This window comes from Salvelinus fontinalis, unplaced genomic scaffold (assembly GCF_029448725.1).
Source record: "Salvelinus fontinalis isolate EN_2023a unplaced genomic scaffold, ASM2944872v1 scaffold_0844, whole genome shotgun sequence".
In the NCBI taxonomy this organism is placed as follows: Eukaryota; Metazoa; Chordata; class Actinopteri; order Salmoniformes; family Salmonidae; genus Salvelinus; species Salvelinus fontinalis.
In genome coordinates, this window is record NW_026601053.1 from 7,599 (window position 1) to 22,135 (window position 14,537).

General features: G+C 39.9%; 1 protein-coding gene across 1 annotated transcript; it reads left to right on the plus strand.

The window, feature by feature from the left end:
* Positions 1 to 1,082: 1,082 nt before the first annotated feature.
* On the plus strand, positions 1,083 to 14,518 carry LOC129847444 (zinc finger protein 391-like). Its single transcript, XM_055915235.1, has 2 exons — positions 1,083 to 1,495; positions 13,388 to 14,518. Exons 1-2 carry the CDS (start codon positions 1,084 to 1,086, stop codon positions 13,852 to 13,854), a joined length of 879 nt encoding a protein of 292 aa, XP_055771210.1. The 5' UTR covers position 1,083; the 3' UTR covers positions 13,855 to 14,518.
* Positions 14,519 to 14,537: the final 19 nt, after the last annotated feature.

The following is a 14,537-nucleotide window of genomic DNA, read 5'->3' on the forward strand; positions in this document are numbered from 1 at the left end:
GGCAAATATCAGCAAGGAAAGCTTACAAAATTGTACCTTCAATTTGCAGTAAATTATTCAGCTAGCTAGATTCTATACATCCACTGTTTCACAAAATGGCAGTCTGGTTCACTGGTTGTTTCATGAGTCCCTAAAACAACCAGAATTACAATGTCATACTCATGTCACAACATCCATAAAGCTAGTCAGCTAGCTGGCTAATGTTAGCTAGTCAGCTAGCTGGCTAATGTTAGCTAGTCAGCTAGCTTGCTAAATCACGATTTTTGGAAATGAACTTTATGATAAAAAAATGCAGAATCGTTTGTCTCTACATTAACTAACATTCCTGTCAACTGTGCATGTTTTTGCATGATTCGTTTTGACGTTACATTTGCTTACATTTGCTTCCATCTTAGTACTGTTGTCCACCATCTTTGATCCAGTTCAGTTCTGTGTAGGGGTACCCCTCTCTCCTAGTATTTCTGTCCACCATCTTTGATCCAGTTCAGTTCTGTGTAGTGGTACCCCTCTCTCGAAGTATTTCTTTCAGCCATCTTTGCTGAAGAAAGTCTAACAATCACTAGTGCAGCAGCAGCCTCCCCCGGTTCTAGTGCCGGCCCTGTAAGAAGTTTAAGATGCGATGGAATGGTTGACGAAAAAAATAAATCACAGAAAAAATATATAGACTGATATTGATTTATTTAGGGGGGGGCTAATTAATATTTTAGTTCTAGCGACGTCTCTGGTTCCTACCCTTTAACTTTTTATCTGAAAATTAAATATACATTTTACTCAACTACCCAATCCAGTCAGCAGTTGGCGGTGTGGGAATTTAAGGCGACGCTGTTGGTGTGACGTATAATCTAGTGGACGCTTCTTTCAGCAGCAGAAATAGTTAGTCAGACACCTCGGTAGCTTGCTAGCCAAAATAGCCGAACCAATAAAGCTTTTTCGATGCTTTCGTTTTTTTATTAGCCACTGTGTTTTAAACCCTCTTCTGTCGTCTAGTTAGTTATCCGATTTAATTTCATATTTACGGTTGTTATTAGTCAGCTGGCGGGCTGGTTAAGTTAGCATTAGCCTAGCTAGCTAATAACCCCGACCATGCGGTCACTTAGCTACTCTTCTCCTGCTAAAGATAATATCTGCTGGATGGAGAAAGAAGCTCTGATCTTTCTGGTGAAAGAGGAGAAGGAAGAGGAGGATATCACAGTAAAACAAGAAGTAGAGGATGAGGCTGTTACAGTGAAAGAGAAATACGTTTCAGTGAAGGAAGAGGAAGACTCGTTCAGAGTGAAAGAGGAAGAGGATGTTACAGTAAAAGAAGAGGAAGAGAAAGGGGATGATGCAGTAATTGGAGTGAAAGAGGAGGAAGGGGAGATGACTGTCACATCGAAAAAGGAGAACGAGGAGGAAACTGGATGTCTGAGGCCGGTTTCCCAAACGCATCTTAAGGCATCCAACGATGAAATTAGCCGTAAGATGGTTTTGAGAAACAGCGTCCTGATTAATACTAGTAAGTACTGTCTTAAATACCAAACTCAGCAGTTGTTGAACTGATGTGTGGCGTTAAAGGGGAAATATGAAATTGCTACATCCATTTTTGGACTTTTAAATTATTTATATATAGCCATTGATTCTTGAAGAATATAACACATGCCTCATGAGCTTAGTTCAACTGTTTACCCCATCAGAACCTCAAATAAGCTTTTTTTTACTCCAATGTTTAGAAACAATGTAAACCAACACTGTATCGCCTCAAGGTTAAAACTATAATGTTGATATCATGGATGGTCTCTCTATGAATTTGAAAGTAGTTACATTTCTCTTATTACCAAAACAGTGGTGGAATGATTTTTTAAAACCGCAACAAAATGGCTGCTCAGAAACTTGGTTTGCTAAACAGCTGAGGGATGGGGGCTGGAGAAATGTAACCACTCTCAAATTCATAGAGAAAGACATTGTAGCAACCTTCAGGCTATCCCCTGAATTCACTACACTATGAATACAAAGACTGGCCACCCATGATGTCAAAATTATTGTTTTAAACAGAATTCTAGGCTATATAGTATATTCTAGAATTCATCCATGATGTCATAATGATAGTTTAACCAGGTTTCTAGGCTATATAGTATATTCTAGAATTCATCCATGATGTCATAATGATAGTTTAACCAGGTTTCTAGGCTATATAGTATATTCTAGAATTACCAGTGTAGATTTCCTGTGGGGGTCAAATTATTAGAGCTGTTGATAAGTCATTGTATAATATTCAGCTATTTTTTTTCCCATGCCCTTACTTTAAAGGCAAGACATATACCTAGATGTAATTACATTCATGAATTGGTTTGAAACCTTTGTTTTAAACCCTTCTCAAAGTTGTTGCTTTAAGTTGCCTGATGCTTGAAGCATGCTGTTTGATTAAATAATTACAGATACACAAGTTACTCGAGGGAGCCAGTCATCAATATAACCGAGAAAAACTCTTCCCTCCCGCTGCTACTGGACTTTGTAAATTCTGTCGTTATGCTCCTGAAGTTTTAAGTAATTAACTACACCAGCGGTCGTCAAACTTTTCCATTTAGAGACAATGTATCTGACCATTTCTACGGATCTGCGTGCCGGTTATGGCATTTTCATATGCACATTTTTGTGGAACAGTTTCATTTAATTTATAATACTATCTCAAAATCATTGTCTGTGATTAATCTACATTCTATCTAAATCTAAATGAAAATTATACAAATCTAAAAGTAACCTTTATTGCCATTGCCAACTATGTAAAAAAATTGCCTACATAACAAATAAAAACATTGCAGCCTGCAGGTAGAAAATATCCTGATAAAAATAAATATCCTAGAAATCACATTGGCTGCTCATGGCCTGTCTACAACAAACTTGAAACATTGTATCAACTATCAACTGGGTCCTCCGAAACTTGTGATAGCAAGCTTGCGACATTGTATAAAATATTCTGGGCCCTGAGAGTTTTCCGCGCCAGTGAGTTAGGGACAGACACAGCTGTAGGCTATTTGTGCAAAAGATAAGAAGTAATCAGGTATTTTATGACATTTCCACTGGATCAGAGAATTACATTTTTTCCTTTCATGCCGAGTGGAAATATTTTACGAAAATACTTGAGGAACTATTGTCGTACGCAATTGATTTTGATTAGACTTAGTATACTTGCTGTTTGAGGTGAAGAAAAAAATTACTTTGAGAAGCTCCACAACTCATTAGTGGTGGTGCATTAAGACAATGAGAAATACTATCAGACATCCTCAAATGGGCACATTTATAGGCCTACATTTGCACACAGGCCAGGTAGACTAGTCCTACTTCTATATGCGTAGTTAGGTGTGCGTCCTTACTCAACATTGACATGAGTGTTTTAAACAAAAGACAATGAGGTCTGGGTGGTCTGCCAGGGGCCGTTTCATTTAGTATCCGTTTGCGTCGGCATGGGGAATGATTGTCTTTTCCCATAGTATGTTGTACCGAAGTTGACCGACGAAGGGAATGTAACTTTATGACTGTTGGATTCTAAACTACATTGAGATATTAAAGACATGATAGATCAGACACAGAGTATATAAAGGGGTGAGATCTGTAGAAAGACAGTGGCTGTGGAATGTGCTGGGTGGACGGGAGGAGATCACAGGATTGCTATAGGAGAAGCGGATGGACATCTGTGGATTAGGTGAAGGAGGGGTTGAGGTCAGGTCAGATCCCCTGAAGGGAGTAATAAGGGTTTAGTATCCTGTTTCCCTCTTCCTGTCGACCCAGAAGATGTAAGGACTGGAGAGAAAGAGGAGTGTCCAAAGTGGGGTGTATATACTTGTGATGGTGAGAACATGTTTTTGTCTGAACTACGGCTGTAACGACCCTTTGGGAAGAATTAAACTTGGTTAAGCTTCTCTAGTGTCCGTGAGTTATTTACTCTGAATAATTAGAACCGAACACTATAATTAGTGTTCCCTGAAGGAGGGAAACGAGGCACAACACCTGATTGGCCCCACCCCTTTCCTGGGTCGGTGAAGAGCGGTATTACATTTAACTTCTTGAGAATACAGGGGGTGCTGTTTTCACATTAGCATAATTGCCTCTACAGATTAAACTGCCTCTTATTCAATTATTGCTGTTACTATATGCATATAACCATATACCATTGGATAGAAAACAAGCTATGGTTTCTAAAACCGTTTCAATTTTGACTCGGAGTGAAACACAGGTCATTTGACAGCACTTTCCCTGAGCAAGAAGAAGATTGCAAGATGTGTATGCTCGCTTCAACGCTCTGCCTATATATGGTCACGCCACCTATGACCCGAAACACACTTCATTCGTCTTCCTCTGGGTGTCAGGAAGACGTCAGAGGAGAATTATTATTTTTTGTTTATCTTGTACTGACGCGAAATAAGACCTATTTCTTTAGCGTGACCGACAACTTCCGGTTTTCTGAAACGCGCGTTTTAGAGGTGCAATTGTCTTTTGTTATGCTGACGTTACGGATGAAAACTATCTCCGTCTCGAAGTTTGTTTGATACATGTGACCATATCATCGTAATGTATGTTTTTTCAATATAGTTTAATCAGATTATTTGAATTTTTTCGGGAGTTTTGCCGTGTTCCGTTCTGTGAGTTTTTTAACTTTGGACAGGGACCGTGCCAGTCGACCAGTACCCAGGCTAAATGAAGAGGGAAAGTTGCCATTGTGAATGGATTGAACGACTCATCAGGACTAAGGACACCTTGATCAACATTCTGATGAAAGATCAGCAATAGTAAGACCCAATTTACGATGTTATTTCATATATCTGTCGTGCATGTGAACTGGTCGGGCGCGCCCAGCTGGTTCTGGCTGGCGTGGCTATGCTAATTTAGCGCTACATTTTGTTTTCGCTATAAAACATTTAATAAATCTGAAATATTGTTTGGATTCACCAGATGTTGGGCTTTCAATATCTGTACGCTGTGTATTTTTTCTGAAATGTTTTAAGACAAGTAATTAGTTATATAACGTTGGTCTCTGTAATTGTTCTAGCTGCATCAGCACTATATCAGATTGCAGCTGCAATGTAGAACTGTGATTTATACCTGAAAAATGCACATAAAAAAAAAAAAACTATGCTATACCATAAATATGTTATCAGACTGTCATCTTATGAATTTGTTTGTTGGTTAGTGGCTATATATATTTTCATTTAGTCGAATTAGTGATAGCTACTGACACAGGAAAAAACTGTTGGAGTAAGAAAATGGTGTCTTTTGCTAACGTGTTTAGCTAATAGATTTACATATTGTGTCTTCCCTGTAAAACATTTAAAAAATCTGAAATGGTGGTTTTATTCACAAGATCTGTGTCTTTCATTGGGTGTCTTGGACTTGTGATTTAATGATATTTAGATGCTACTATTTAATTGTGACGCTATGCTAGCGATGCTAATCAGTGTGGGGGGGGTGGGGGGTGCTCCCGGATCCGGGTTAGGTACTCGGTAGAGGTTAACCTTTTCTCAATAGGGGGGGCGCCATTTCGACTTTGTAAAAAAACGTTCCCAAATTAAACTGCCTCGTACTCAATTCTTGCTCGTACAATATGCATATTATTATTACTATTGGATAGAAAACACTCTCTAGTTTCTAAAACCGTTTGAAATATATCTGTGAGTAAAACAGAACTCATTTTGCAGCAAACTTCCTGTCAGGAAGTGAGAAATCTGAAATCGGGCACTCTGTTCCAGGGTCAGTTTATTAATTTGCATGTAATCTATGGGTCGACATGCACTGCATAAGCCTTCCCCTAGGTGTCAGTAAGCAGTGAGAATTGGAATGGGGTGTCTAGGTAGATCTGAGGCCGTACAAAAGCTCTTGGAACCGGGTGTGCAGTCTTTTCAACGTTCGTCATGACGCAAGACAGACCTCAGGATTGCATTCTGAAAAGCTCTCGTTATAGGCGTTAGATATATCCGGCTCTGATTTTATTCGATATAGGTGTTAAAAACATCATACGGTAGTTATTTTAAACCGAGTTATATCAGTTTACATCAGTATATTGCGATTTTCGGTATTTTATTTGTGCTGCGTTATGTTGAGTTGGACACGTCTTCGCCACATGGCTAATGTTTGCTGCTAATTCCAAAGTTGAAGACGACAATCTACAACCGAGCAATGATTATTCTGGACAAAGGACAACTTGCACAAGATTCTGATGGAAGCTCATCAAATAGTAAGAACTATTTATGATGTTAATTCGTTGTTCTGTTGAAAAATGTTAAACTATTATTCCGCCATTAATTTCGGTGCGGTCTCGCTTTAACGTACGCTGTATGTCGTAGTAACGTCAATTTTAAAAATCTAACACAGCGGTTGCATTAACCTCTTTGGGCTCCAGGGGGTGTATTGAGTAGCTCTGATTAAAAGTGCCCATTTCAAACGGCCTCGTACTCAATTCTTGCTCGTACAATATGCATATTATTATTACTATTGGATAGAAAACACTCTCTAGTTTCTAAAACCGTTTGAATTATGTCTGTGCGTGAAACAGAACTGGACTTAGAGCAATTTCCCTATGTGGAGTTGAGAATGCAGATTTTTACAACCTGTTCCCAGAGCTGTGTATAACTCTCCCTGTCTTCTATTGGTTGAGTTACACTGCATACGCCTTCCCCTGGGTGTCAGCGAATAGAGGGCCTTCAAATGGAGTCTCTAGGCAGAGCCGAAAGTCTATAAATTGATTGGAACCGAAGTGTCCCTCCTTTTGGATCCTCGCGCTGACGCAGTAAGGGTCTTGGCATGTCGTTTTAGAAGCTCTGGTTTTAGCTCCTAGATATATCCGGCTCTGTTTTTATTCGATATAGGCTTTAAAGACATCATAATCTTGTTATTTTAAACCGATTTATATCAGTTTATGTCAGTATATTGCGATTTTCGGGTATTTCATTTTATGACGTTGTAGAAAGTTGGGTATCTCTCCTTCGCATGCCATTGTTTACTGCTAATTGCATCGTGGAAGAGGACGTTCTCCAACCCAGCAACGATTCTTTTGGACAAAGGACACCTTTCCCAAGATTCTGATGGCAGTTCATCGAAAAGTAAGAACTATTTATGCTGATAAATCGTTGTTTTGTTGAAAAATGTTAAATGCATAAGACGCCATTAATTTTTGTGTAGCTTCGCACGATGTATTGCGCAATAAAGTTAATTTTACAAATGTAACAAAGCGATTGCATTAAGAACTCATTTGTCTGTCATATGCTGTCCACCCTGTATTTTTTTAGTCAAGTTTATGATTATTTATTGATTAGAATAGGTGCCTCTCCAAGATGGCGCCCGACATTTTCTGGGCAGCTTGGCAACTTTTCTCATTGTATAACCACGATTTGTGCGGCTAAATATGCACATTTTCGAACAAACTCTATATGTATGTTGTAATATGATGTTACAGGACTGTCATCTGAAGAATTCTGAGAAGGTTAGTGAAAAAATTAATATATTTTGGTGGTGATTACGTTATCGCTCTTTTTGCCTTGAATCAATGCTGTTGTTATGTTTGCTATTGTGCTAAGCTAATATAACGCTATATTGTGTTTTCGCTGTAAAACACTTGATAAATCGGAAATATTGTCTGGAATCACAAGATGCCTGTCTTTCAATTGCTGTACACTATGTATTTTTCAGAAATGTTTTATGATGAGTATTTAGTTATTTGGCGTTGGTGTCTGTCATTTTTCTGTCTGCTTTCGGTGCAATTTCTGACTGTAGCTGCAATGTAAACTATGATTTATACCTGAAATATGCACATTTTTCTAACAAAACATATGCTATACAATAAATATGTTATCAGACTGTCATCTGATAAAGTTGTTTCTTGGTTAGTGGCTATTTATATCTTTATTTGGTCGAATTTGTGATAGCTACTGATGGAGTAAAAAACTGATGGAGTAAGAAAAGTGGTGTCTTTTGCTAACGTGTTTAGCTAATAGATTTACATATTGTGTCTTCCCTGTAAAACACTTTAAAAATCGGACATGTTGGCTTGATTCACAAGATGTGTACCTTTCATATGCTGTATTGGACTTGTTAATGTGTGAAAGTTAAATATTAAAAAAATATATATTTTGAATTTCGCGCCCTGCACTTTGAGCTGGCTGTTGTCCTAAGTGTGCCGGCATCGGGCTAGCAAGCCTAACAGGTTAAGAACTAGTGTATCTTTATTTTGCTGTCCAACCTGTATTTTTTAGTCAAGTTTATGATTAGTTATTGATTAGATTAGGTGCCTCTCCCAAGATTTCTACCGACATTTTGTTTGCATTTTGGCTACTATTCATATTGTATAACCACGATTTGTGCCGCTAAATATGCACATTTTCGAACAAACCATATATGTATTGTGTAATTTGATGTTATAGGACTGTCATCTGAAGAAGTTTGAGAAGGTTAGTGAAAAAATTAATATATTTTGGTGGTGATTACGTTATCGCTCTTTGCCTTGAATCAATGCTGTTGTTATGGTTGCTATTGTGCTAAGCTAACATAACGCTATATTGTGTTTTCGCTGTAAAACACTTGATAAATCGGAAATATTGTCTGGAATCACAAGATCTTTGTCTTTCATTTGCTGTACACTGTGTATTTTTCATAAATGTTTTATGATGAGTATTTAGGTAATTCACGTTGGTCTCTGTAGTTATTCTAGTTGCTTTGGTGAGAGTTGTGATGGTGGCTGCAATGTAAAACTATGATTTATACCTGAAATATGCACATTTTTCTAACAAAACATATGCTATACAATAAATATGTTATCAGACTGTCATCTGATGAAGTTGTTTCTTGGTTAGTGACTTTTTATATCTTTATTTGGTCGAATTTGTGATAGCTACCTATGCAGTAAAAAAATGGTGGGGGAAAAAAGTTGTCTTTTGCTATCGTGGTTAGCTAATAGAAATACATATTGTGTCTTCCCTGTAAAACATTTTAAAAATCTGAAATGATGGCTGTATTCACAAGATGTGTATCTTTCATCTGGTGTCTTGGACTTGTGATTTCATGATATTTAGATGCTAGTATTTACTTGTGGCGCTATGCTAGGCTATGCTAGTCAGCTTTTTTACTGATGAGGGTGCTTCCGGATCCGGGATGAGTACCAAGTAAAAGTTAACTGAGCCACCTTGTAATCCAAGATGGCGTAGCAGTAAGATGTGTTTGTTGTAAATGTTATGTTTTTTTCATATATTTTTGGCAACACACCTCACCCAATGTGATACGGAACTGCAATTTTTTAGACCTTATAGCTGGAAACTCCAGCAGAAGCTAGCTATCAGAAGCTAACCAGCTAATTAGCTACTAGCTATTGAGTCATTGTTAGCCATTGCTACCTTTAACTTTTTAGCTCAGACACCAGCCGCTTTTAGCCTGGATAACACCTGCCAGTCTGCACAGCGCGATATCAACCCTGAGCATATCGGACTGTTTTTCTCCACTACATCACCGTATTCCTGCCGTAAGCTCTGGACCATTACACCGGATAATCACAGCTAGCTAGCTGCCACCGAGTGGCCCAGCCCCGAAGCTAGCCTTGAGCGAGGCCCATCTCCCGGCCTGCTCAGTGGACCCTATGATCACTCGGCTGCACAGCTGATGCCTCCCAGACTCTTCACTAAGACGACTAGAAGCCGGATCATCACCGGATTCCTGCCGTAAGCTCTGTACCGGATTGGGTATAGTGGCTTACGCCCTTGTCCCGAAGCTAGCACCAGTTAGTCTCGAGCCAAGCGCATCTCCCGGCTAGCGTAGTAATAGTAGTATCGACTACCTAACGGCTTCCCTGGTTCATATATTGCTGTTCACTGGACCCTATGATCACTTGGCTACATAGCTGATGCCTGCTGGACTGTTCATTAGTCACGGTTCTCCATTTTGTTTATCTGTCGGCCCCAGCCTCGAACTCAGGCCCCGTGTGTAGTTAACTGACCCTCTCTGCCCATTCATCTCCATTTTACCTGTTGTTGTCTTAGCTGATTAACTGTTGTCTTAACCGTTGTTGTCTTAGCTAGCTCTCCCAATCAACACCTGTGATTGCTTTATGCCTCGCTTTGTCTCTCTAATGTCAACATGCCTTGTATACTGTTGTTTAGGGTAGTTATCATTGTTTTATTTTACTGCGGAGCCCCTAGTCCCACTCAACATGCCTCAGAGAACTCTTTTGTCCCACCTCCCACACATGCGGTGACCTCACCTAGCATAACTAGTGCCTCCAGAGATGCAACCTCTCTTATCTGCCGTCATCCCCCTCTTCAAAGGGGGTGACACTCTAGACCCAAACTGTTACATACCTATATCCATCCTGCCCTGCCTTTCTAAAGTCTTCAAAAGTCAAGTCAACAAACAGGTCACTGACCATTTTGAATCCCACCGTACCTTCTCCGCTGTGCAATCCGGTTTCCGAGCTGGTCACGGGTGCACCTCAGCCACGCTCAAGGTCCTGAACGATATCATAACCGCCATCGATAGGAGACAATACTGTGTCACTGTCTTCATCAACCTGGCCAAGGCTTTCGACTCTGTCAATCACCGTATTCTTATCGGCAGACTCAACAGCCTTGGTTTCTCAAATGACTGACTCACCTGGTTCACCAACTACTTCTCAGATAGAGTTCAGTGTGTCAAATCAGAGGGCCTGTTTTATGGACTTCTGGCAGTCTCTATGGGGGTACCACAGGGTTCAATTCTCGGGCCAACTCTTTTCTCTGTATATACCAACGATGTTGCTCTTGCTGCGGGTGATTCCTTGATCCACCTTTATGCAGACGACACCATTCTGTATACATCTGGCCCTTCTTTGGACACTTAACTTCTTGGTGACAGGAGGGCAGTATTGAGTAGCTTGGATGAATAAGGTGCCCAGAGTACGCTACCTGCTACTCTGTCCCAGATGCTAATATATGCATATTGTTATTAGTATTGGATAGAAAACACTCTGAAGTTTCTAAAACTGTTTGAATGATGTCTGTGAGTATAACAGAACTCACATGGCAGGCGAAAACCTGAGACAAATCCAACCAGGAAGTGGGAAATCTGAGGTTTGTAGTTTTTTAAAGCTTGGCTTACCGAATACACATTGAGATATGGATAAAGTTGCACTTCCTACGGCTTCCACTAGATGTCAACCGTCTTTAGAAACTTGAATGAGGCTTCTACTATAAAGGAGGGGCTCATGAGACCTCTGAGTCAGTGGTCTGGCAGAGTGCCTTGGTCTCATGACGCACGCTCCCGACAGAGTTACCTCTAGTTCCAGTGCTTTTCTTCAGACAAAGGAATTCTCCGATTGGTACATTATTGATGTTTTATGTTAAAAACATCCTAAAGATTGATTCCATACACCGTTTGACATGTTTCTAAAGGACTGTAACGGAACTTCTCGAGTTTTTGTCTGGACGAAGTGCCTGCGCCTCATGAAGGTGGATTACTGGGCTGAACACGCTAACAACAAGTGACTATTTGGGCATATGAGTGTTTTCTATCCAATACAAATAATAATATGCATATATTAGCATCTGGGACAGAGTAGGAGGCAGTTCACTCTGGGCACGCTATTCATCCAAAAGTGAAAATGCTGCCCCCTATCCCATAAAGGTTAACAAACCTCCAAACGAGCTTCAATGCCATACAACACTCCTTCCGTGGCCTCCAACTGCTCTTAAACGCTAGTAAAACTAAATGTATGCCCTTCAACCGATCGCTGCCCGTACCCGCCCGTCCAGCATGACTACTCTGGACGGTTCTGACTTAGAATATGTGGACAACTATAAATACCTAGGTGTCTTGCTAGACTGTAAACTCTCCTTCCAGACTAATATTAAGCATTTCCAATCTAAAATTAAATCTAGATTTGGCTTCCTATTTTGCAACAAAGCCTCCTTCACTCACGCTGCCGAACATACCCTCGTAAAACTGACTATCCTACCGATCCTTGACTTCAGTGATGTCATTTTCAAAATAGCCTCCAACACTCTACACAGCAAACTGGATGCAGTCTATCACAGTGCCATCCGTTTTGTCACCATATCCCTATATACCACTGCTCTCGTCGGCTGGCCCTCGCTACATATTCGTCTCCAAACCCACTAGCTCCAGGTCATCTATAAGTCTTTGCTAGGTAAAGCTCCGCCTTAACTCAGCTCACTGGTCACCATAGCAACACCCACCCGTAGCACGTGCTCCAGGAAGTATATCTCACTGGTCATCCCCAAAGCCAACACCTATTTTGGCCACCTTTCCTTACAGTTCTCTGCTGCCAATGACTGGAACGAATTGCAAAAATCGCTGAAGCTGGAGACTCTCCCTCACTAACTTTAAGCATCAGCTATCTGAGCAGCTTACCGATCGCTGCAGCTGTACACAGCCCATCTGTAAATAGCCCATCCAACTACCTACCTCATCCCGCTACTATGGCCTATTTATTGCCTTACCTCCTTACTCCATTTGCACACACTGTATATAGACTTTCTATTGTGTTATTGACTGTACGTTTGTTTATCCCACGTGTAACTCTGTTGTTTTTGTCTCACTGGTTTGCTTTATCTTGGCAGGTCACAGTTGTAAATGAGAACTTGTTCTCGACTGGCCGACCTGGTTAAATAAAGGTGAAATACAAAGAAATCTTAACTTTTTTAGCAACACCCAAATGTATACTGTCACTAATGCGGTTCTTCAATAATTACACATAATTCTTAATACTGTAGCAAACATTTATATTAAGCAGGACATTCAAACGAGCCTTACAATTATAATCCAAAGTAGTGTGAAATGTACTCATAATCAACCTGGAAATAGAGGTTACTCCCCTGAGTTTTCCCCTATTCACATTCAGAATACATTGTGAAAAACTAAAAGCTATGCTCACCATTTTTGCTCCAGGCAGATATACTACATCCATAACTAGTGGTTTCCTCATTACCAGATATACTACATCCATAACTAGTGGTTTCCTCATTACCAGATATACTACATCCATAACTAGTGGTTTCCTCATTAGCAGATATACTACATCCATTACTATCGGTTTCCTCATTAGCAGGGAGGTGTTTCTGCAATCAAATTGTGTGCGCATCGCCCTTGTGCCGCAATTTTATTAAACACAGAAAGGGGCCTATATTGGAGACCAAAAGTTGTCTGGCACACTGCTTAGAGTTTCAACAACATGAATAACTTATTTCTAGCCTACAATCATCGATGTTACTACTAAAATATGACTATTCTTGCTCATTTTATGACAATTGTCAAATAATTTTAGCATTCATTACAGACGTCAATTGTTGTACAACATCATGGCTACGCTGTTGGCATCACCTTTTACAGTGGATTTCCACTGTTGTGGGCCTTTAATCATCTGTCTTTGTTGTTCACTCAGGAGAGATACGGGACTATCGTGGATCTTCTGTGGAGCCTCAACAACCTCATGATGCTGACGAGGCAGAGAAGAGTCTCTCCAGATCAGAACGCCTCAATAAACACCTGCAGAGATCCACAGGGAAGAGAACTCACTGCTGCTCTGACTGTGGGAAGAGATTCACCTCATCAGGCATGAAAATTCATCAAAGGATCCACACAGGAGAGAAACCTTATAGCTGTGTTCAATGTAGGAAGAGTTTTACTGCATCTAGCAATCTGACTTTACACCAGAGAACACACACAGGAGAGAAACCTTATAGCTGTGATCAATGTGGGAAGAGTTTTACTACATCTGGCTCTCTGACATTACACCAGAGAACACACACAGGAGAGAAATCTTATAGCTGTGGTCAATGTGGGAAGAGTTTTGTTCGATTTGGCCACCTGACTATACACCAGAGAACACACACAGGGGAGAAATCGTAAAGCTGTGGTCAATGTGGGAAGAGGTAATCTGATTAAAGATCTCTGACTAAACATCAGAAAATACATGAAGGAGTTGTTTCATGATATCAATGAATTAATGTCACAATGTAGAATGTTTTAACATTGTTGTAGAAGTATTTTAATGATGTCACAATGTAGAATGTTTTAACATTGTAGTAGGAATAGTGTAATGATGTCACAATGTAGAATGTTTTAACATTGTAGTAGGAGTTTTTTAATGATGTCACAATGTAGAATGTTTAAACATTGTAGTAGGAGTATTTTAATGATGTCACAATGTAGAACCCTAAATGTTTGCCCCCTGTTCTATTGATTTCAATATGATATGGATTTTAGCCTCAGGGGGAAAATCCAGGTTCTGAATTGAAAGAGTACTATTTATGAGATTTAGTAAGTACACATTATTCCCAGATTCAGTGTGGTTTTTGAGCTGCTAGTTTTAACAGTACGTGCAACCTCATCTCCCTCCTGTCACATAAATGATTTTAGCATGATATCGATGAGTTATGACAAATAAGTGTTGTGTTCCTTTGTTTAGCGACCCCTACATTTAAATGCATTCCAACATCACGTACAACCTGATTTCCCCCCTAATCGATATCAGTGATTTATTGCTACTTGTCAAAACAACACTGTTTCTGGTGCTTGTGAAGATTATAAAG

Bases quoted from the DNA above. Each gene is read 5' to 3' on its own strand.
- LOC129847444 (XM_055915235.1), top strand. From the start codon at position 1,084: ATGCGGTCACTTAGCTACTCTTCTCCTGCTAAAGATAATATCTGCTGG. The intron at 1,496-13,387 runs GTAAGTACTGTC...TTGTTCACTCAG, and splicing joins CAGCGTCCTGATTAATACTA to GAGAGATACGGGACTATCGT.